This window comes from Galeopterus variegatus, unplaced genomic scaffold, assembly GCF_000696425.1.
Source record: "Galeopterus variegatus unplaced genomic scaffold, G_variegatus-3.0.2 Scaffold2368, whole genome shotgun sequence".
NCBI lineage: Eukaryota > Metazoa > Chordata > Mammalia > Dermoptera > Cynocephalidae > Galeopterus > Galeopterus variegatus.
In genome coordinates, this window is record NW_007728479.1 from 103,062 (window position 1) to 127,904 (window position 24,843).

Below are 24,843 nucleotides of genomic sequence, written 5' to 3' on the forward strand. Positions count from 1 at the left end.
GCCAGTGAGCGGGAACCGGTCTCCACATGGGATCCGAACCCTCGGCGGGAGCGCCACCACGCTCCCAAGCGGCGCACTCTCCAGTGCGCCACCGGGCCGGCCCAGGCAAATGTCCTTTTAACCACCTCTTGGAAATGGTTTGAATCCATTTGTGTCTTTTAAAATTTGTTAGGGTACATCTGGAACAGCTCTAGTTTAGGAATAACTTGGTTCCCCTTTTGAGTGCTCTACTTGCCCTGTGTATTAGAACTTTCTACTTTGGCTGAGGGAATGTGAACTATTCTTTATTCCTGACCCCTTGTGAACATGGGAGATTGTTTTCACCTCTTTCTTTCTGGTATCTCTTTTCCTGGCCTTGTTTCCTTACGCTCATACACTTATCAATCCTCAGCCTGAATACTGCATAGAGATTTCCGCTTTCTTTGTATAGTCCTGTTTTCTCTAGTACTTGACACTGAGAATATTAACCACTAAGTTTTGAATTCTCCTCAATTCAGAGAGACTGTTGGGCTCTGTTTGGGTTTTCCCTCCATTATTTGTGCTTGGTAATTGCCTTCAGGCAGTAAGATGGGCAATCAGAAGATTCACCTCATTTATTTCCCTTTTGTCAGCATTCACAGTCCTTTGCGTGTTGTCTGAAAACCATTGTTTAATATCTTTTACGTGGATTTTAGTTGTTTAAGGCAGGAGGGTAAATCTGTTACTTCATATAGGCTTGAAGCACAAATTCCTCCTTTTTTTCATTATGAGCATGTTATTTTAGAGCTGAGATGCATGTTTTATACATTTCCCACTTGTGACAGCAAGAAAAAATTATCTTACAGGAACAGAAGAAGAAAGAGAAATTGGAGAGAAAAAAGGAATCTTTAAAAGTTACAAAGGTAATATAGCAAGCCAGGATATTTTTTTTATGTTACCTTCAATATTGAAGAAATTCTTTTGTATTCTTACTTCTTTGACTATCTATTTAACTTTAACTTTCTTTTTTTGATAATCTATCCTTGTTACAGGCTGCACAGAAACATGTAAAATCTGTTTCTTGATATTTAATAAATAGAAGGAGAGACGAAGTATAACTGCTTTTCTGTAGACTATTTTTCATAATGACAAAATTTGACTTTCTTAATTGGAAAAAATCTGCAAATATTAATCTTCCAGGCATTTTATAAGTGGCCTGTTCTTTTGGAGCCCTTGATGAACACTTGTACTAGTGAGAAGAGAAATACTAAAGATCACATTTATTGAGTACTTAGTATATGTAAGGCATTGTTCTATACATGTTTTCTTAATTTTCAAAACAGCTCTGTTAGGTAGGGGTACTGTTATTACCCCTATTTTGCCTATAAAGCTGTGGTTTCGAGTTTTTCTGGCTGGCCGATCAACCCTTGACCTTGGTGTTATAGGCATCTGCTCTTACCTACTGAGCTAACAGGCCAGCCCACTATTTTAAGTGTAATACAGAAGCGGATGCAGGGAGATAAGTACAGCCAATCCTCATTATTCACTGATTCTGTATTTGTGAGTTTGCTTACTCACAAAAATATATTTGTAAACCCAAAATCAATATTCCTGGCACTTTTATGGTAATTCATGGACATGCTCATGTGCAGAGCAGGAAAAAATATGAGTTTCCCAACCACACATTGCCTGCCACCTGAGGTCAAACACTGACTTGTTTCAGCTCTTGTAATATAAACATGAGGGTACTTCAAAAAGTTCATGGAAAGATTCATATTATCTTCAATTTAATTTTTCTATGAACTTTTTGAAACCTTTATATGTCCTTTTCATATTCTATTTAGTGTCACAAATTTTTCATTTTTGTGTTTTATTTTGATTTTGCTGTTTAAAATGGTTTCCAACTGTTGTGATGAAGTGCTGTCCAGTGTTTTTAACTGCAAGAAGACTGATGCGCTTAGAGAGAAAATAGGTGTTTTAGATAAGCTTCATTTAGGCAAAAGTTCTAGTGCTGTTGGCCCTAAGTTCAGTGTTAACCAACGTACATATCACATAAGGTGTCTTTAAACAGAAACACACATAAAACAAGGTTATATATTGATAAATTGAAATGAAAATATTTTAACCAGTCTGGCAGGAACTTGTATTTTTTCAAGGGGCTATGATTCAGTATTATCATAGAAACTATAGAACATAATTACTGCAAATAATGAGTTGACTTAACTAGCTGAAGATCACATAATCTAGTAAATAGTAATGCCAGGATCTGAACCCAGGATTAATTTCAGAGCTCATACATGGCTTCTATACTAAACTGCCTTTAGTAGGAAATATCAAAATGCCAATAGGCAAAATGGGTAGGTTATCTTTATGTCCAATTATTTGCTTCCTAGGCTGGTTAGTGGTGATGTTAAAGTACCTGATAAGGATTTTACAGATTATTTTGCAACAAAACCAGTTATTCAAAACTGATAATATTTGACTTACTTGCTAATTCTAGGGACTTATCTTAGGTTTTTGAAGAGCATATATTTATGAGATCATATTACTGGCTTAGCCATTTACTCCCTTCTCTTTAACCTGTTAGTTTAATACATCCTTCAATTTGTTCCAGCAGACTTTTTATACTAGAGTTTTGCCATGTCCTCCTCACACTCTCCTCCCCCCATTTTGTTCTCAGGCTGCCAACCATTAAATTTTGCCTACTCTATCTCACCAGACATTTTTGCTATTTTCTCTTTTAATCCTTTACTTTTTAACTTTTTAATTTATCATTTTGATTTCTCATAACATGCTATCCACCTAATTCTTGATAACAGTACTCTTTTCCACCTCATTTTAAAACTTTTTTAACATCTCCTTTCCCTTACCTTCCTCACTAATATTTTTTGTCAGTATTTTATTTCTTCTTTCAGTTCTGTTTGACTTATAGATTAAACTCAAAATGGATGGGCCACCTCATTTTAAAACTTTTTTAACATCTCCTTTCCCTTACCTTCCTCACTAATATTTTTTTGTCAGTATTTTATTTCTTCTTTCAGTTCTGTTTGACTTATAGATTAAACTCAAAATGGATGGATATTCCTTCAATACCATCCCAATGAATATCTTCAGCGTAAATGTACAGTTAAAGAAAATGTATGTGGTATTTCAAAATAAAAATGCCTCCTATATTTAATTTTGAAATTTCTCTTCCTAAATGGAAACGTAAATTGAGGAAAACAGCCCTTGAGAAAAAGCAGAGAGATACGATCGTGAACAAGTTATAGGAGAGAAGTATTAAAAAAGATTACAGGTAGGTTAAGTATAATAGTGAATTATGTATGTGGTTCAACTGCAAGGAACATTTATTTCTCTCAAGTTAATCAATGCCTTTTAATATGTAATACCATAAAAGGTCCTTAATAAAAGTAATATACTAAATCCTTGTTTTCTAGGGTAAAAATTCAGTTGGTACAAGTGAAGAGAATCCAGGTAAATTTCTTTGTTTTAGTTTTGAAGAATGTGTTTATATTTCTGTTTGAATTTCTATAAAAATAAAATGTTTTTTTTATAGTTCTGAGAAAAAATAGAGGAAGAGAAGATGAATCATACAGTATTTCAGAGGTCATGTCAAAAGAGGTAAAAATAAAGGGGGAGTGCATGTAACATTTGGTGTTGAGTAAAACCTATCATAAGTTTTGAACCACCATAAAGCTGTACGGATTGCTGTTACTTGGCTTTTCAGCCTGTTTTAAATATTTCCATTGCTTTCAGGTTTTATGTAAAGAGTTTGGTTAGTATTTGAGAGTATTTTAAAATCAACTCTAAATATAAAATGTGTGAAGTTATAGCTATAGGTAATGGAGAAAAGAGACTTGTTTCATTTTAAAAAGCAGTGGGCTGGCTGGTTAGCTCACTTCGTTAGTGTGGTGCTGATAAACCAAGGTCAGGGATTCAGATCTCTCCTATGGGCCAGTCGCTAAAAAAAATAAAATAAAAAGGATCACCAAGTGATTTTTTTAATTAACATCGTATATCATATCAAATAATGTTTGTCCATTTAATATTGTACATTATTTGTAGGTAAAGCTGCTACAAAGTTTGAAGCTGTCAACCAACCTTCAGTGGACTTTATACCAATCTGAAACTAATGTCATCTTAAATTCAAAGACTTTTCTATTACCTTTTTTTTGGCACCTGGCCAGTAAGGGGATCTGAACAATGTGTGTGGAGGCATAGAGCTTAGAGTTAGAATATGTTGGGCAGGGGACAGTAAGGATGCTGTCTGGTCAGAGCAGAGAAATGTTTTAGGGAAGACGGCATCACCTGTTTGTTAGAGGAGCTTGGTCTAATCAGAAATTGCTTCTATATAACATTTTGTTACCCCAACTTTAAGAACTTTGCTCTTGTTCCTTGTTGAAGATTTTTAGGGAACTGAAATCATATACTCATTTCTAAAACCAGATCTTTTTTTCCCTTTCTCACTTGTTATCTCATAAAATAGGAATGAATTAAAAAGCATCTTTAATTCTCACAAACCTTAAATGTTCCTAAACATTTTTTTTTTTTTAAAGATGACTGGTAAAGGGATCTTCACCCTTGACTTGGTGTTGTCAGCCCCATGCTCAGCCAGTGAGCTAACCGGCCATCCAAATATGTTATCCGAACCTGTGGTCTTGGTGTTATCAGCACCACACTCTCCTGAGTGGGCCATGGGCCGGCACAATGTTTTTAATGTGTCACATTCTTACATTAAAAACAAAAATGCTGACCCTATTGTCTATTGCATTTTTCTTTTACCTGCAGTTCAAATTCTTTAGATCTTCATAAAATATAAAGTTTTACATAATAATACTTCAGTTCAGGGATGTACTCTGATATTTTATTTAATTAAAAATAATAGGACTCACTAAAATTGATCATGCTACCCATTCAGTCTGCAGTTTGAAAAACTTTGTTAATGTGCTTTATAGAAGTTTAGCTAGTCATGCAGCAGTTAATTTAATTCTTCAAATAGTTGTGGAATATTTACCATGGGCAAACTTTGTCATAAGTGGATGAGATTCATTAGTAAAGAAAGGTAACCACTTTCTTTCCTTAGCTTACATTCAGTGAGAAATACTTAGAAGTAAATAGTCAATTCAATTGGGAAGTTGTATGGTATTGAGAGCATATAGAGTGGCGTGAGGTTCATCAAAGTTTTCATCTGGGAAGTGACATCTATGTTGAGACTTGAGGGATAGAAGTTAAATCATTTAAAGGTGGGGGATTAATAGGGAAATTGTAACGTATAGGGAAGATAATGGGGGAGTATTCTAGGAAGAGATTGAACAAATTTCCAGAGGGTTAAGAGAGCGTGGCAAGTTCAAAAAACTTTTAAAAAATTGTATTTGGCTTCAGTTTATATATAAGTGAAAGAGTGGTGAAAGATGAAGCTATACAGGTAAGCATGGTCAGGAGCTTGAGGCTACCATAAGAATAGTAGGAAACTATTGAAAGATGTTAAGCGGATCTGCATTTTTTCCTTTTATTTTTTTCCCCTCCAGTGTCTGGCCAGTACAGGGATCAAACTCTGGACCTTGCGGTTATCGGCACCATACTCTAACCAACTGAACTAACTATTTAGCGCCAGATTTGCATCTTAGTAGATCTCTTGGCTATTGTGTTGAGTTCTGTGGGCATACCAGTTACTCTTACCTCTGTGTATTTATTTACTGATTTCCTGCTCTCTTTGCCTAACCAAATCCTTTCCATTCTTCAAAATTTAACACAAATCTTAACCTTACTCACTGAAGAATCTCTAAACCTGTGAATGCGTTTATAGATTGTATTACCCAAATGAATATTGTGCCATGGTGGACCTTGCTCCTCCAGGTGATTTCTTCTATGTTTACACCGTTTGCCTCTTCCTGGGTCTTTGTTCTTGAATTATATTGTGTCTTTGTTTTTGAGGAACAAAAATTTTTGAATCCCTGTTTTTCTAGATAACTGCCCTATTTTCTATACTTTATCTCCAAGCTTTTAAAATGAATAGCCTATATGTATTTCCTTATTCACTCTGCGGTTTGAGTAGTTTTGCATCCCACACCACCATGTCCAAACCAGTTGAAGTTATCAATATCTTTTAAGTTGTTGTCTAGTGCAAAATCTCTCCTATAAGCTCTGAAGACTCATATATCTCTACCTGGATATTCTTCAGTCACTTTACTTACCTTCATTGTAGTCAAACAACTTTATTTTTCCTCCTTGCTCCTTGTCTTGCTCTTTTTTTTCATTTTTTAAATATCAGAAAGATGACCCAACATCTACTGGGTCATCCAAAACAGAATTTAGGAAGTTATCTGAATTTCCTCACTGTCTAGTTTTTTACCAATTTCTCTGAGTCCTTCCTTCATTTCAGTTACCACTACTGTGGTGTTTATGCCCTTGTTCTTTACCCTATTATAGTAGCCTTTTTTTTTTTTCATGACCGGCAACGGATCGCAGCCCTCAGTGTCGCGCCCGTACCGGACCGGGACCGGCAACGGGATCGCAACCCTCGGTGTTGCGCCCGCACCTCGCTCAGCCAGTGAGTGGCTGGTCTGTATGTGGGATCCGAACCCTCGGCGGGAGCGCCGCCGCGCTCCCAAGCGGTGCACTGTAGCAGTGCGCCACCGGGCCAGCCCCTATAGTAGCCTTTTAATTAGTCTAGTCTGGCTCTCAGTTATTCTGTTTTTAAAATACCAAGTTGGTTTTTCAGAAATTCAAATCTGATTACTTCTACTCTTACTATTTTTTAAAGTTTCACAGGGAATTACGTCTTTATTGAAGAAAAATGAGAAAATAAATAAGCAAAATATAAGAAAATCACCTGAAAACCCATCACACAGATAATCACTTTAACATTTTTGGTGTATATACTTTTTTTTCTTTTTATTATGGAATATTTCAAACATTACACATGTAGAGAGGATGGTATATAGAATGCCCAACTTCAATACTTTTCATCTCCAGGGTATCTTGAGAAAATCTCAGCAGGGCTACTTTTTAAAACCATAACCACAATATAGTTATCACACTAAAAAGTTGATGGTAATTTCTTAATATAATCAAATTTCCCAATAGGCTCATACATATTTCACATTTGGTTTAATCAGGATACAAAGAAGGCACATAAATTGCATTTGTCTATTTTGTCTCTTGGGTCTCTTAAATCTATAAGTTCTTTCATCCTCTTTTTTTTCCTTTGTAAATTATTTGTTGATAAAAACAAGTAATTCTATATAATTTCCTACATTCTGGTTTTTGCTTGTTGCATCCCCATAATTTCTTTGTCTTTTGTGTTTCATGTAAACTGATAATTAGATCTATAAGTTTGTGATTGAGGTTTAATTTTTTAACAAGAATACTTCATAGATGGTGTTGTTTATATATTTTGATTTATTGCCAGATTATTCTCAAAAGATTCAGCTTATCTAGTCATTTTTTAATTTTTTGTTTTGTCTTTTTCGTGACCGGTAAGGGGATCGCAACCCTTGGTGTGGTGTCGCCCACACCGCGCTCAGCCAGTGAGCACACCGGCCATTCCTATATAGGATCCGAACCCGCGGCGGGAGCTTCGCCGTGCTCCCAGCGCTGCACTCTCCCGAGTGTGCCATGGGGCTGGCCCTTATCTAGTCATTTTAAAGGGCAACTTGATCCTTTTTCAGCCTTAGGATATGAATATCTCTGTTTACCTAATACATACACACATGACATATGTAAACGTGTATATATGTGTGTGTTAGCCACTTCCGTCATGACATGTCCTGTTACTCTCCGTTGCATCTTAAATTTGATATATGCTTAAAGCTTCTTTAAAAAAAAATACCCGCAAGGAAATAAGAGAAACTCTTGTGAACAAACTCTGAAACAAAAGATCCTGCTGCTAAGAAAGTTAAAAAGAAAATACAACTGTTCTGAAAGTTCAATTTCAGATCAGTGTTTGGAATGGGGAGCACATTTTTTTGCAGTAGCCTAGTTATAAATGGTGATTGGGTTCCCAGATGAGCCCACAAAGGACTACTTAGTTCACAATGTTCCTGAGAAATTAATCATGTTGTCTCAGCCCTGTATATTTTCATACCATTTGCTATTTTTCCACTATATACTTTCATTTTCTACCATTCAAGTTCACTGAGGAAACTTTAAAAACAGAGAAAAGTATAAAAGAATAAAGAAAAAATACTCCCAAAGTCTACCACACAGAGATAACAATTTGAATACAATGTATTCCAGTTACTTTAAATTACTTAACCGATGTACTGAGGTATGATTAACATTTTTTAAAATTGCAATGAACTGCAATTTTTGGAATGTATAATTTGATAAGTTTGACATGTGTAATCCCGTGAAACTATCACATCACCACAGTCAAGGTAAAGAGCAAATTCATCACCCCCACCCTAACAAAATCTCTCCTGCCGCTTTATACTCCCTCCCTCTGGCCGCCATCCCCAGGCAAATGCTGATCTGCCTTCTGCCACATACATCAGGTTGCATTTTCTGTGATTTCACATAAATGGATTCACATAGTATGTACTCCTTTTTGTCTGACTTCTTTCACTCTGTGATTATTTTGAGATTCATCCACATTATAGAGCCTATATCAATAGTTTGTTTTTATTGCTGAGTAGTATTCCATTGAATGAATGTTATAATTTTCTTTACCCATTCTCTTATTGATGGGCATTTGTGTTAAGTGTATGACTTACAACTAAGACTGCTATAAGCTTTTGCATACAAATCTTTGTGTGGACATGTTTTTATATTTTTTGCCTATCTACCTAGGAATGAAATTGTTGGGACATATGGTAAACATATGTTTAACTTTATAAGAAAGTACAGATCTTTTACCAAAGTAAACAAGCAGTTTTATTCTGTCACCAGCAATGTATGATAATTTCAATTCATATTATTGCCCGTATTTGGTGTTGTCAGTCTTTTTAATTTTAGCCATTCTACTATATGTGAAAATGAAGTCTTGTGTGGTTTTAACTTGCATTTTCCTAATTACTAATGTGTGGAATATGTTTTTATATTCTTAATGGCTGTTTTTATGTTGTCTGTTGTAAAGTATCTGTTCATATCTTTTGCCCATTTTATTTATTGGGTCGTTTGTCTTTTTATCCTTGATGTCTTTTTATCCTTGATATATAAGAGTTCCTTATATAATCTGGATAGAAGTTCTTAGATTTATGTACTGTGTTTTCTCTCAATTTGTGGCTTGCCTACCCATTTTCTTAATGGTGTCTTTTAATAAGTGGGAATTTTAAATTTTGTAGTTGTTCAATTTATTCTATATTCCTTTTGGTGGTTGGTCCTTTTTTGCCTTGTACAAAAATCCTTGCCTACCAGAAGGTTATCGAGATAGTTGCAGTTTTCTTCTAAAAACTTTATAGTTCTGGGTTTTTGTTGAGGTTTGTGATTTTATCATAAGTTAATTTGTATGTTCGGTGATAACACTCGAGGTTCTTATTTTTGCACTTATATATCCAGTTTTTTCAGCGTTATTTTTAAGACTTTTCCCTTTGAATTGACTTAATCCCATTTTGCACATTCTTAAACTGGAGTTACAGAGCTCTCTAACCAGTAAAATCTACCACTGATCAAAGTTGGTGCTGAGTGTTAACAACAAATAAAGTGTGATGTACTGAGTTTTTAAATTTATACTTTTCTTCTTTCCCTGCAGTGAAAGTAATTACTTGGATCAAAGTAAATGTTCCTATGCTCCCTGAAAGGAATTCCCTCTCCCCCCCATAGATATTACTGTTATCCTCACTGTGGGCTAAGGAAATTATTAAGAATTTAGTTTAATAAATTCTTGGGTAGCACAATATATAGGAGTTTGGAAGGGAGATATAGTTCTAAAGATCTTTTCAAAAGTTTGTACCTTTTGATAGTTTTAAGCTGTAAGAGTTATTCTCAGAAGTTTGTTGTTTTTGCTTTTAATGTCTTTGTTTGTAGGGGAATGGAGGTGTCTCAGGTTTTTATTACATGTACGGTCTTAGTTCTCTATGCTTAATGATTATAGGAATGGGTAGATTTTTTTTTTTCCCTTTTTGTCTTTTTTACGGACCGGTAACGGGATCGCAACCCTCGGTGTCACGCCCGTACCGGGGACCGGCAACGGGATCGCAACCCTCAGTGTTGCGCCCGCACCGCGCTCAGCCAGTGAGCGGGAACCGGTCTCCACATGGGATCCGAACCCTCAGTGGGAGCGCTGCCGCGCTCCCAAGTGGCGCACTCTCCAGTGCGCCACTGGGCCGGCCCAGGAATGGGTAGATTTTGATTATTAGTTACATTTTCTGATAATTGGGGTGGGAGCAGCATTTTGTGTCAAACTTCTAATTAAAATTTTTTCTTTACAGGATGAAAGCTCTTCCTATACTAATCTCTGTATAGAAGATCTTCAGAAAAATAAAGATTCAAATAGTATAATTAAAGATAGATTGTCTCAAACTGTTAGGCAGAATGCTAAATTCTTTTTTGACCCAGTTCGGAAATGTAATGGACAGCCAATACCCTTTCAACAACCAAAGCACTTCACAGGAGGAGTGATGCGGTGGTACCAAGTAGAAGGCATGGAATGGCTTAGGGTAATGAGTTATCATTTTCAATACAAGATATTGTTTCATTTTATAATAGCCTAGTAATGTGACATTCCACAACTTGAGTCATTCCTTCTATGTTTCACTATTATACAAAAAATAATATTTGTGTGCAGATACTTAACATTCTGATTTAACTTGAGTAAAGTTTTAGAAGTGAAAATTATCTTGTTAAAGGCTTCCAACACTTTTATGGCTTTAATATAGGACTTCCCACAAGTGTTATAATTTATGGTGTGGATTTGTCATTTTCATCATGATTGTCATTGTTGGGGTATGATTTTAAAAAAGAAGAAATAAACCATTGCTAATTCAGTTGGCGTATATATCAGAATTTAAGTATATATTATTTTGTCCAGATGCTTTGGGAAAATGGAATTAATGGCATTTTAGCGGATGAAATGGGACTGGGAAAGACAGTTCAGTGTATTGCTACAATTGCATTGATGATTCAGAGAGGCGTACCTGGACCTTTTCTTGTCTGTGGCCCTTTGTCTACACTTCCTAACTGGATTGCTGAGTTCAAAAGATTTACACCAGAAGTAAGACATACTTCCTTTGTTAAATCTGTAATCTCACATGTTTTATTCTGTTTTGTTATTACAGGAATTAAATCATAGACCTCTTACTATAATTATATTGATTTCTGTATAAACATTGCATCCGATATGACTTAATCTGAGCAGTACCCTACTTTAAATTTATATAGAAGAATAGATACTGGTAATATTGGATGTCTCATCTAACGTGCCCTTGGATGATTTTCAGTGCACTGGATAATTTGATTTACCTGAGATAGGCCTAGGTAGAATTTTTTTAAAAATTTATTATTATGTGGTGTTTTTTTCCGCATACACGTGGTTATCTTCTTCACATCCTTGCATTATTCCAAACATTCCAATCTGTAGGCCTAGGTAGAATTTTTTTAAAAATTTATTATTATGTGGTGTTTTTTTCCGCATACACGTCGTTATCTTCTTCACATCCTTGCATTATTCCAGACATTCCAATCTGCCTCTTATACTTATTTGCTTTGTTTTTATGGCTTTTTTTCCTTCTTCATTTTTCTCATATAGTAGCCCAGTGATATGTTAGAATTGTTTGACTTATTTTGTTGTAGAAAAATAGAAGTAAAAGAAAATTTTCCTTTTTTCTCTCAGAAAGTGATTTATTTCATATATTCTAAATAATTGATTTTTATATACTAAAGTTTGTTATCAACATAAAATCTTTTAGATTCCTACTATGTTATATCATGGAACCCAGCAGGAACGTCGAAAATTGGTAAGGAATATTTACAGACGGAAAGGGGCATTGCAGATTCATCCTGTGGTAATCACATCATTTGAAATAGCCATGAGAGACCGAAATGCGTTACAGGTACAAATAGTCTTTATTGGTTTCTTTGTAATTCATAAATCATATTTTTCTTAATTCATACCACTTTTCTCATCATCCAGTTGCATATGCTTAGTGTCCTTTTTTTTTTTAACCTGGTCGAAGTAATAGATTATATTGTTCTATTCCCCTAGAAACTAGAGGCTTATATTAACAGAAAGATTGGGATGAAGGCTGTAGTCTGTAACTGTACAATTAAAGCCTGTGGCAATTTAACCTGTGGCCATAATATCATTTTAAGTGTGTTAGAATCAGTCAGACATAGACCTACTCTGTGAATACATTGCAGTTTGTGGCATGTTCTGTGAGTATTTGTAATTTACATATGCATTTTATTATGATCAAGTAGTAGAGTCAAAGAATAGAATATGTAATTAAGGAATACAATATTGGTAGAGTAGTTATTTTTAGACTATCTTTCCTATGGGACTTTGGGGTAATATTTCCATATCTCTCTTTTTTTATGTTCTAGCTACTTATTTGTTAATGTCAAAGTTATTATAATACAATTGGCCGTATTGACTTTTCTACTCTTATGACTTCTGTTAATTCATTTATTGGTGTTTTGAACTTATTCTTCACTGCTCCATGTATTTCACATAATAATGCTGTATTGCTTTGTTTTTCCTTTCTCTCTCCATGTGTTGTCCATGTTCAGTGCAGTCCCCTTAGGTTTTTCTTGCTTGCGTGAAATAGTGGAAGTAACTTAAATAATGCGATCAACATAAAATTAAAATACATAGGTTATAAGTGGAGTAATTATGGCTTGTGTAATCATCAACGACAGTATTTGTCAAATTTTACCTGTGGACTGGTGGAACTTTGGTATATGATGGGTAGAAATTTTAGCCCAGAAGTTTAATAAAAAGTGTATGAAAAAAGTTTATGAATATGTGTAGCCTTAAAAAGCATCATAGCCATTTCTTTACAGTAGAAGTAATATATACTGATTGTAGAAAAAAATAGTACACGGAAAAATGTAAAAACACCTGTACTAAGTAACTACTGTCAATATATAGGTATAAGTTATTCTGAGGATTACATTATACCTTCTTTTTTTGTAACTCCTGTTTTCTACTCAGTAATATAACATGAAGACCCTTCTAATTAGTGTGCTCTCTCTGTCCAACCCATTTTGAAATAGTTAAGCTTCCTTTTCAATTCATATTGCCAGTGGCTAGAATTTTCCTAACTTCTTCTTTCACTGAGTTTATGTTATCATTTCAAGCATATTAGCTTTAGGGGGTGATAAGAGTGGGGTTACAGGGCTTCTGTTCCTGAGTGACAGCAGAAGTGTCTCTTTTCTTTCACCTATTCATTTATGGAAGGATGTTTTATATTTTATTTGGCATTTTTAGATAGTTGCCTTGTAGATAGGCATCTGTCTAAACTTGCCTTGCCAGTTTATCTGGTTTGCTATATTGCCAGAGAAATGTTTCTTCCGAGTTGTTTTATTAAGTTAGTCATAATATTATAATTTTTTTTTTCATTCTGTTAGGAACATATAAAGTGCAAAAGAATGCTCCATTTTATACTTCTTTCCCAATTTGCTGATCTCTTTTTCCAAGGATACTTATACTTGCCGGTTTGGTATTTATATTTCTAGAAATATTAGGTAGTTCTGTATTTTTATACAATACATTTAGATGAATTAAAGTTTGCCTGATCAAGGTAAAAGAGAAAGCACAGATTAAAAATGAGAAATTAAAACAATTTTCATGACAACTTTATGAAAGTAAATGTATGGCTTTCAGTGAAAATATCAATTGCTAAAATCAGCTCCAGAAGAAAGAGAAAACTTAAACCAATAACTGAGTAAGAAATTGAAAATATCATCAGATTAAAAAGAATGTTAATCTCAGATATGGGCCTTATGAATGAAAATTGTAATGCTATTTAAAGTTTCAGAATATTTGGAACTAATAAAAGCTATTATTTTTTAGGAGTCTAATATAACTAATATCAAAACTAGGCAAAACATTAGAAAGGAAAGTTATAGATTGTTAAGTATGAATGGAGTAATCTTAAATACGTAATTAAATTGTGGGTGGACTTAAAATATTATTTTATGACCTATTGAGGTCTATTCCAGGAACACAAAAATATATCAGTTTTAGGAATATATTAAGTTATCCTATTAGTGGATCAAAGGAAACCACAATCATCTTAATAGATACTGAAATCAAATTTGGTAAAATTCATCCATTCCTTATAAAAGAGGTTTTATTTTTAGAATTGTTTTTAGGAAAAATTGTGAGATAATTATTGTTAAATTTTTTCCTCAATTCATTTTCTAGCATTGCTATTGGAAATACTTAATAGTAGATGAAGGACACAGGATTAAGAATATGAAGTGCCGTCTAATCAGGGAGTTAAAACGATTCAATGCTGATAACAAACTTCTTTTGACTGGTACTCCCTTGCAAAACAATTTATCAGAACTTTGGTCATTGCTAAACTTTTTGTTGCCAGATGTATTTGATGACTTGAAAAGGTAGGTAAGCCAATTATTTAACTGTTTTCTACATTTTTCAAACCTCAAAATCTGTGCTTTTAGTTAAAATTAATTCCTTTCTTCCAGGTAGCTGAATTATGACGATATATTTTTGGCAAGTTCTTTGTTGTGTATATTATATGTTCTACTTTTTACACGAATTTATGTTAGAACAGATAAAGATTATTTAAATTTATTTGCATTGAATAAAGGAAAACCATTGAATGCTACCTTAAGAAAATATTTTTATAGTAAGACTCTTTTGTCTTAACTTTTTAAAACACTTTCAGATTTTTCTCATTTTATCCTCACAAAATAGCCCAGGGGGATAGAGAGATTAAATGTAAGCCTTATCTCACATATAATAAAACCTGGGATAAAGTTGTTATAAAATATAACTAGTTAGGGCCGGCCTGGTGGCGCACTGGATAGTGCGCCGCTTGGGAAGCGCAGCGGCGCTCCCGCCCGAGGGTTCGGATCCCACATACAGACCGGTTCCCGCTCACTGGCTGAGCGAGGCGTGGGAGCAACGCCCAGGGTTGCAATTCCGTTGCCGGTCCCCGGTCCGGTACGGGGGCAACACTGAGGGTTGCGATCCGTTGCCAGACACGGAAAAAGACAAAAAAAAAAAATAACTAGTTACCACCATAGCCAAAGTTAAAACCAGGGTCTTCCAATTTCAGCGTAGTGCATTTTATTCTAGAAACTGTCTGATTCTTAGCTTATATCATAAAAACCAAAAAATAAAAGCAGTTTTCAGAAAATAAGTATCCTCAGAATGAAAGAGAAGATAAGTTAAAAATAAAGATGGAAATACAGCAAAATCAGGTCAAACTAATTGATTTATACTTATTTTGGCATCAGTGAAGGAAGAAAACTAATTAAATATGGGGAAATAACATTTAATATTTTATTTTGAGAATGTATTCTACATCTGTTTGCCAATTCTGGCCCAAAGCCAGGCTGCCTTTTTTCTGTCACTGTGGGTACTTTTTTTTAAAGGACCAGATTTCCAGGTACTGTGCAGACCTACTGAGTTAGAATAATAGGAGTTCAAAATTTCAATTTTTCCAATATGCTTCAGGTGATCCAAATTTGGAAATATCTGGTCTAACGCATAAATCCTATTACCACTTTTTACAATTGGATTTACTGACAAGGTAGTGTTATCTAATGTATTATAAATACCTACATGCTTATCCTAATTGCTCTTTTTAATAATATGTTTTTTGTTGTTGGCTGAATGGTACAGGGATTGAACGTTGGATCTTGATTTTATCAGCACCACACACTAACCAAGGATGTATAGTAGATACCATTATCAATTTGTTTATATGTTGAATTTAAAAACATTTGTCATAGTGGATCATATTTATACCTATAGGCATATATTTTCAGAGATAGTTCTCACTTCTATAACTATTAAAAGTGTTTCATAGTATACGTATTTTAATCTTTATTTGATTTTTATACTGTCATAAGATTATACTAATATATTTAGAAATCAAAAGTATCCCCTTTAAGATCACAGTTCTTGATTGTTGGTTCAACAAATGCAAATTACTTTATCTTTGTTTAAATGTGTTCTTTTTTATTGTAATCAAAAAATTACATCTGAGGGTTTCGTACAACAGTATCCATGTTTCATAATACACAGATTAATATGAAGTTATAAAACATGTATCATGTTAATATGATTGGATTTATATGATGGGTTAACCTGTAACCATTTTCTTTTTTCCAGCTTTGAGTCTTGGTTTGATATCACTAGTCTTTCTGAAACTGCTGAAGATATTATTGCTAAAGAAAGAGAACAGAACGTATTGCATATGCTGCACCAGGTTTTGACTTTTTTCTTACTCTGTGTACTCTAGGCTTGTAGAATTAAGATGGAACCCTAGAGATCACCTGTCCAGCCTTTTCTAGTAGAGTTGAAAAATGAGGCCCTCCTCCCCAAATTTAAATGATTCCCCTTTTCCCATTCCTATAGGTGATGTGGTTTTACGGCAGAACTCAAGTGCTTACCTACATTTTGCTCTTTTCATATATATTTTTGCTCGTAATGGTTACTGATATGTTAAGCAAAAAATGTTTCCCATTCCTATAGGTGATGTGGTTTTACGGCAGAACTCAAGTGCTTACCTACATTTTGCCCTTTTCATATATATTTTTGCTCGTAATGGTTACTGATATGTTAAGCAAAAAATGAAAGTGTTGATTTTATCAGTGTTTGCCAATAATACTTATATAATTGACTTATTGCTTGACTGGTATTTAATCCATTCTTTCTTACTGCTTCCTATAATTCCTACTCCATCCTACCTATCTTTACTTTAGACAAACATAATATTCCAAAGATCTCTTAGTCATGGGAATCTTAAAAAGCTCAATTGTCTTTTGGCAATTTTATTCAAAATCTATATAATTTTTTCTGATTTTAAAAGTTTATACATGATCATGAGAAAAATGTGAAACAGTAGAGATGTGGAAAGTAAAAATAATGTCCCTTCCTCCTAATCATACTCTCTGGCAGTATATACTGAATGATTATGTTGTGTTATGTGTCCTTCCACTCTTTTCTGTCTCCTTGTAAACACATACCATGTGTTTTATTGTATTTTATGAGGACAAGAGTTTTTAGAAAAATAAAATTGTTTTTTAAGGTAGCTTTTGAAAAAGTTATCGGAGAATTGTTTTTTTCTCAATACACGTGGATATATACTCATTGGTTTCTTTTGTTGTTGGCTGGCCCGTACAAGGATCTGAATCCTTGACCTTGGTGTTATCAGCACCATGCTCTAACCAAGTGAACTAACCAGTCAGTCCTCATCAGTATCCCATTGTCCTGTACTACTATAATTAGTTATATCTATAAAATTTTCCTCTACTATAAAAAAGGTTGTAGTATCTATACCTGTAAGTACATGCTTGCTCCTTTCTTGTTATTTTCTTTCTTTCTTTTTCTTTTTTTTTTTTTTTTTTTTTTTTTTTTTGGTGGCTGGCTGGTATGGAGAACCGATCCCTTGACCTTGGCGTTACAAGGATGTGCTCTAACCAACTGAGCTAACCAGCCAGCCGACTTTCTTGTTATTTTCTTAGAAAAGAATTCTTAGAAGTAGAACTTTTGGGTCAAAGGGTTTACACATGAAGGCTTTTCATGCATAGGCAAATTGCTTTCTAAAAAGGATTTATATAACATACACATCCATAAAAATTGTAAAAAAATACTTGTTTACTCAACATTCATGCTAATTTAGAGGATTTGAATGTGTTGCCATCAGAGAGGTGAGAAAAGATATGATCATGAATTGAGATGCTGACATGTCTGTTGACCATTTGTAGTTCTGTTATGAATTATATGTGTGGGTATCTGTTTTTTAATGGTTAATACATTTTAATGGTTTTAATACATACATATTAAGTATGTATTAGGAGTAAGTTATTGGTCCATATGTTGCAAATATTTTCTTTCCTCTTTCCACTTTTTTAGATAAACTTTGTTTATGGTGTCTTTCTGTGTGCATGCTCAGGTGTGTGTAGAAGTTTAAAAGTTTCAATGTAGGGCCGGCCCGGTGGCGCACTGTTATAGTGCGCCGCTTGGGAGTGCAGTTGTGCTCCCGCCGAGGGTTCGGATCCCACATACAGACCGGTTCCCGCTCACTGGCTGAGCGAGGTGTGGGCGCGGCACCGAGGGTTGCGATCCCGTTGCTGGTCCCGGTCCGGTACGGGCGCGGCGCTGAGGGTTGCGATCCATTGCCGGACATGAAAAAAAAAAAAGTTTCAATGTATCAGTAGTTATGGAGGCCCACAGTGAAATATTGGAGAGGAAATGACTTGTTGATGAAGAGATGTGTTTGGGATTGACATATCATTATCATCATCATCAATAGTTAAATTCACGTAGTATAACAAAATGAGGGCTTTGATATTAAGTTTCTATCCTTAGGAAATTTAATTGTAGAGTCAAGACAATGAGAATTTATAGAATTTGGCACTTAAAGACCTCAGAGAGCATCCAGATAAAGCCTTTTTTCCAACACAAGATTCCTATTAAAGTTATTTCTGAAAAGTGAGCATCCACTGTCTGAACATTTGTAGTAATTGTTGTAGTTTATTATTTTATAAGGGGACTCACTGGATTTTATTATAACTTCAAATTTACATAAATATAGAGGTTATTAATGAACTTTCATATATTCATCATCCAAATTCTACAAGGGCTTTTTTGGATCACCAGCAGTCAGAAAATTATGCATAATATTGTGTTTAAATTTGTCTTTGTGTAACTTTTATGCTTTGCTCCTAATTCTGTTTTAATGAATTACTTATGGAAAAAGTCTATTCAAAATGCATTAATTAGTTGGAGACAGTTTTAAATCTGTAGTATATTTTCTTAGTCAAGCTTAATATTCCTGGGTTTCTCAACTATTTTCTTATTGAAGGGGTTTCTAAATCTTTTAACATCCTTTAATGTCTCATTAACTTGTTACAGTTTGTCATGTAAGCCTTCTTAAGATGGATTAGTTAGATATGGTATTAATAACTTTACAAAGTGCAGGGTTTTTCCTTCTTGGACAGTTGTACAGAAAGTAAAACAAGAATCAAACTCATTGCAACTCATGTCAGTTATATAGAAGATGCTGAATGTATTTGTATTTTTTCATATTCTTTTGATACATACTGTGGTGTCAAGATAAAGTCGCATCTTAAAACTTGAACCATCATTATTATGTTAGGCTTAATTTTTTGTGTGTGAGTAACAACTTTGAAATTTATCAGTACTTCTGTCTGTTTGCTAATTGTTAGTTGTCATTCTTGCTTCTGAAGACTTAGAATTGTGACTTGTGTCTACCATCTTCATTTTTCAGTCTTAAAGTCTGTAGGCAGCTGATCTTTTAATGTTTAATCTTTAAAAATGTTATCTCATTTACAGAAATATAAACCTTTAAAGTCTAGTTTTGGGGGGGCGTTGAGGGCTTTTGACACACTCCCCTGACATCTGCACCAAGCCCGGCAATGACCAAGCCACCGCCGGAAGCCCCCTGGTCTCCCCTGTGGGAATAAGGGGGGTTCCACAGGCCTCAATCCTGCCCCTCCTGCTTCCTCCTTTCATCCCATTTCCTTCCCCTTTCTCCTATGCTCCACCCTCCCAAAGGCTCCGCAAAATTATAGAATGTAAAAAACATTAAAAAAATTTAAGTCTCTTTTAAGTAAGTAAATAAAGTCTAGTTTTTCTAGTGTTATTGACATTAGATTTGCGTCCCACCCCATAAACTTTTAAAAAAAATCAAACTATTCAAATTGATATACATATTGCAGTGGCAGAGTGCCTTCAAAAATACTTTTTTGACTTTCTCTGTAAAGTTCTCTAAACTGACTGTGTTTCTACTTCGCACATTAAAGACCAAAAGCAGTAAAATATTTAACTATTGTTTTTTTCATTTAAAAATTATTTTACAAACAAAAATAAAATATGTTCATGATAAAAGTTTTTAAACAATATAGAAAGTTAGAAAATGAAAAGTAAAAGTTTCCTTTCCCTTCTCCAACTGTAACCAATAGTCTCTGCTTTGTTCTTATCTATATAAAAGCTTGTATACTAGCAAATATAACTATCCTATATGCATGTCTTTCTACAGTGTTTGAGTGCCTCTCCTTCCACATATTTACCATTTCTAGATAAACATCAAACTTTTTAGTATTTGTTAGTTTAAGTGGAGGGAACTTCTTGGTATTCTCTTCTTTTTTTTTTGTCTTTTTTTTTTTTCGTGTCCGGCAACGGACCGCAACCCTCAGTGTCGCGCCCGTACCGGACCGGGACCGGCAACGGGATCGCAACCCTTGGTGCTGCGCCCGCCCCTCGCTCAGCCAGTGAGCGGGAACCGGTCTGTATGTGGGATCCAAACCCTCGGCGGGAATGCCGCCCCGCTCCCAAGCGGCGCACTGTAGCAGTGCGCCACTGGGCCGGCCCTTGGTTTTCTCTTTTAACAAGTTTATGGAATATTTACATTTTTTCGTGATTTTAGGTATTACGCTGATATGTTTTTATCTTTAAACCATTGGTAATGTTCTCACTTTCTCTGGTATAGTCTCTCTGTGGTTAGCTTTATACCTGTGGGGTATTTAAGTACAGAGCCCTGAAAATGAGCCTTACTGTGTAATTACCATATGTAAACCATCATTGACTTATATTTAAAGATAAGGATATAAAAGTTACAAAATGATTTTAAAGGCCTAAAAAATATAATAATGACATAATTATCTATTGCTTCTGTGTTCTATGTATATATTATAACCACTTGTAACCACACCAGATAATGAAGGAGAATAATTTTTAGCCTGATGTTTTAGAACTCATAGAAGGAAAACTTTCATATCTACGTCTCTAGGTTGGCTGATCTAAAAGCTCACTCTAAAAGTTGTTGGCTATAACTGAAAACTTTAACCTTAAGAAGTATAAATATTACCTTTCTGTTTCTTCTTTTTAAATTATTCAGCATGTTTTCTTCATAATTTTTGAAAGGTTAGTAAGTTATGAAGTGTTGTAGATAAATCCTATGATTTGTCTGGTCTGGGGAAATTTTAAGGAGATGACATTTTAATCTCACCTATTGAGACTTCAAAGTAATTCTATAGGAAGAAAGGGTAAAAAAGAATGTGAGGACAGTATTTCTTCAAAAAATAGGAATGCTTCATATTTATATTTGTTTGTTTATGTTTATATTTTAGATTCTAACACCTTTCTTACTGAGAAGACTGAAATCTGATGTTGCTCTTGAAGTTCCTCCTAAACGAGAAGTAGTCGTTTATGCACCACTTACAAAGAAACAAGAGATCTTTTATACAGCCATTGTGAACCGTACAATTGCAAACATGTTTGGATCCAGTGAGGTAGAGTGTGGGTTTGAAATACACTGTAAATGCAGCTTGGCATATAAAATTTCATGCTTGATTTCAGTTTTATGGCTCATCATTTGTTTTCTGGACTTGTTAGGTGAATTTCTCTCATATAAGCAGAAGGCCAGCAGGAAAAGTTGTTTCCTAATATGTATGGTCCTGGTAAAATTTAAGTGATGGTCCGTGCATTAATTGCTTTAGAGTCAACTAGAATGCTTGATAATAATTTAGATTCCTGCCCCAGGTTAACCCTAATTATGCTGTCTGGAGGTGGACTTGGAAATGAATTTTTAACAAGCTCACAATGTTTTGAGAATCACTGTACTAAGTTTTCGCCAACTAGACCAGTCTCCAAATATACAGTCCCTTTGTAGGAGGTTACTGATAGCTAAAAGGATTAGTAGAATACTCCATTGGAAAGAATATCCACTTAAGTCACTCACAATATTAAAAGAGATAAAGATGGGATGTGATTATCATGTAACTGAAGATTAGGAGACCTTAACATTTTGTTTAAATGTCTAGATTTTTGAGTGTGTACTGTGGACCTGTATATTTCTTTTCAAATTCTTAAGCTTATACATTTCTATTTAGTATGTCAAAGAACACAGTTAACAAGAGTTTAGTTAAAGATCTCAGTTGGCTTTAATTGCAATTCTAGAATCAGGCGACACATCATTCCATGAAATAAGTATTCCAATGAGATGAGCAAAAACATTAATTTAATGGACACAGGAATGCTGAAGAAAGCAGAAACAAAGAACAAAAAGCAGATTGGTTATTTCAAAGTTACTTTCCTTGTAAGGTAGGGACAGGAAGATAAAACAGTAGAAAAATAATTGGCTAGTTAACATCGGGTTACTTCAGACTATCTCTTTTGTGTAAGGATTGAAGCAGAGGGGGCTGGCCAGTTAGCTCAGTTTGTTAGAGTATGGTGCTGATAATACCAGGGTCTGGGGGGATTCCTGTACTGGCCATTCTCTTCCCCTCAAAGGAAGGATTAAAGAAGAGGGAACTTCATTATCATAGCTATTGAAGATTAAAACTGGCCTGTTTGGGAAATTGGCTGATATCCCTTTTTCCTGATTTTGGCTGTTATCCCTTTCTCCTGGTTTCTCAGAAGGTCAGACCACAACCTAAGTGTGACATGGAACTTAGCAGGGGTGACTCCATTTTGATTTTTAGTCTGGTCTTTTGGGGCCTAGTGCAGTAATTTAGTTGAAAACAGTAGCCTATAATTTTTACTTAATAAGTACAACCATTAGATTCTCTTCTCCCTTTTTAATGTTAAATTATAAGTGAAGAGAGGATCTGGATTTTTAGCTGCTAGAAATATAGTAGTTGCCTATTATGAGGAATTCCATGTAGTATTATGCCAGTCCAAAGAAATATTCTCTATAGTACAGATTTCTGGAGCTTTATTTCAGCCTTAAGCTATTAAATCCCTTCCTATAAGTTCAGAGCAGTTTTATACATCCTTAATTTTTCTCTACTGGTTTGTAAAGGCACTTTTCTCACTTTCAGATAACCTTTATTGCCATCAGTGTTAAAACAAATTTTACACATTTGCATTTGGCTATAGATTACAGATCTCTGATATTGTGCATTTGGGAATGACTAAGTTTGATGATGAAAGACAATTTTTTAAAATTTTACTTACCATTTTGTACATAAAGTTATACATTATTTATATTTAGATCTTAAGGGTATATAGCTTTTAAACAGATATTCCTTTAATTTGTTCTCTTTTAGAAAGAAACAGTTGAGCTAAGTCCTACTGGACGACCAAAACGGCGAACTAGAAAATCAATAAATTACAGCAAAATAGATGATTTCCCTAATGAGTTGGAAAAATTGATCAGTCAAATACAGCCAGAAGTGGATCGAGAAAGGTGCAAGTTTAAAAATAAATTTAAATATTTTTAAAACTGTAGTGTTTTTTGCATTTCTCATGTTCATATATTATGTTTTTGGTAGAACTATTGTGGAAGTAAATATCCCTATAGAATCCGAAATTAATCTGAAGCTGCAGAATATAATGATGCTACTTCGTAAATGCTGTAATCATCCGTATTTGATAGAGTATCCGATAGACCCTGTCACACAAGAGTTTAAGGTGAATACCATTTAATAATTTATTGTTTTGATTTCTATAACTTTTTTATATTGGAGGAATGTTATTTTGCTTGGTCTGATTATTGTTATTTAGAATAAGTGTTGGACTGTTTGCCATATGAAGATTTTAATCCTTCAAGTAAGCTGAGACAATCTTTTCCCCCCAATTCAGAGAACCTTATTAGGGTTAGAATGATGATCACTTTCTGTGTGCACTGGAACTGAAATTTTTATTTCCACATTTTATGTGAACAGTTAAGAATTAATTATCCTAAATTTAATAAAATAATTTGTTTCTACTGCATTTTACTTGCTGTTTTAGAGATAGTTGTCCCCTCTTCAGTGTTCCTTTTAGTTATTATTCAGCTTGTCAAAATCAACCTGGCTGCTCGTTGCTTATTTAAATCTCAACAAATTAGCCACAGAAGAAAACCAAAAAGTTGGTACCGAGTTGGGGGGGTGAGGGGGACTTTCAGATTAGGTAAATGAAGTAGTTTTCTTTGACAATTAATAGAAAAATAGTCTTGTATTACAAGGAATCAGTTTTTAATAACCCTTGTCTCATACTAGTTTACAGTAGGGTTTCTCACCCCTAGCAATATTGACATTTTGGGCCAGGTAATTCTTATTTAGTGTGTAATGTCCTGTGCACAGTAGGACATGTAGTAGCATCCCTAGTTTTATACCTACTAGATGTCAGTAGTATCCATCTTCCCCTTGTGACAACAAAGTGTCTCTAGCCACTGCCAAATGTCCCCTGGGGTGGAGGGTAAAATTGCCCCCATTTGAGAACCACTACTTAACACACTTTGTTCAGGTAAGGAAAAAGATAAAACTTCTTCACTCAAGTGAAAGTACCACTCTGGTGAGGTAATTTCTCCAAAAGGTGAAAAATTTCTTTATCTCTAATACTTAGATTACTTATAAGCTCATTAGTTTTCTATAATTATTAATGAGAATTCTAGCAGTAATTTTCATACACATTTTGTTGGAAGTTTACTCAGAGTAAACCTAAGCATAAACACAGTAAGTTTGAACTTACTGTTCTCTTATACAAAGCCTTTCAGAGGAGAACGGAGAGAATAGACCACATTTATACTTGATCTGAATTTTGTTTCTGTGAAATCACTAGTTTTACATTCGAGTAAGTTTTTCCTTGAGAAATATTTTGTAATTTAAAAAGATTGAATAAAAAGTTAATTTTTTTTTAAGTTTTGTAGTGACTTCATTCATCATTGAAAATTGAAGTGTTCTAATGATTTTGATTTTGACAAAGCAAATGATTTATAATTATAGTGACAATTTTTTCTTTTTTTTTTTTTTCTTTGCCTGCTTAAAAGATTGATGAAGAATTGGTAACAAGTTCTGGAA

At 34.4% G+C, this 24,843-nt stretch overlaps 1 protein-coding gene across 4 annotated transcripts in view; it reads left to right on the forward strand.

Moving 5' to 3' along the window:
- Positions 1-24,843, forward strand: part of HELLS (helicase, lymphoid-specific) — a 41,366-nt gene that overhangs the window by 6,914 nt on the left and 9,609 nt on the right. The window contains exons 3-14 of one of the 4 annotated variants that reach the window (XM_008581488.1): positions 825-881; positions 3,396-3,432; positions 3,515-3,579; positions 6,730-6,768; positions 10,326-10,556; positions 10,928-11,110; positions 11,805-11,948; positions 14,264-14,460; positions 16,205-16,301; positions 21,190-21,351; positions 23,110-23,249; positions 23,335-23,473. In XM_008581488.1, coding sequence (XP_008579710.1) covers positions 825-881; positions 3,396-3,432; positions 3,515-3,579; positions 6,730-6,768; positions 10,326-10,556; positions 10,928-11,110; positions 11,805-11,948; positions 14,264-14,460; positions 16,205-16,301; positions 21,190-21,351; positions 23,110-23,249; positions 23,335-23,473 — 1,491 coding nt within the window. The remainder of the gene's footprint in view (positions 1-824; positions 882-3,395; positions 3,433-3,514; positions 3,580-6,729; positions 6,769-10,325; positions 10,557-10,927; positions 11,111-11,804; positions 11,949-14,263; positions 14,461-16,204; positions 16,302-21,189; positions 21,352-23,109; positions 23,250-23,334; positions 23,474-24,843) is intronic. The other 3 variants (XM_008581489.1, XM_008581490.1, XM_008581491.1) reach the window with 3 other exon arrangements.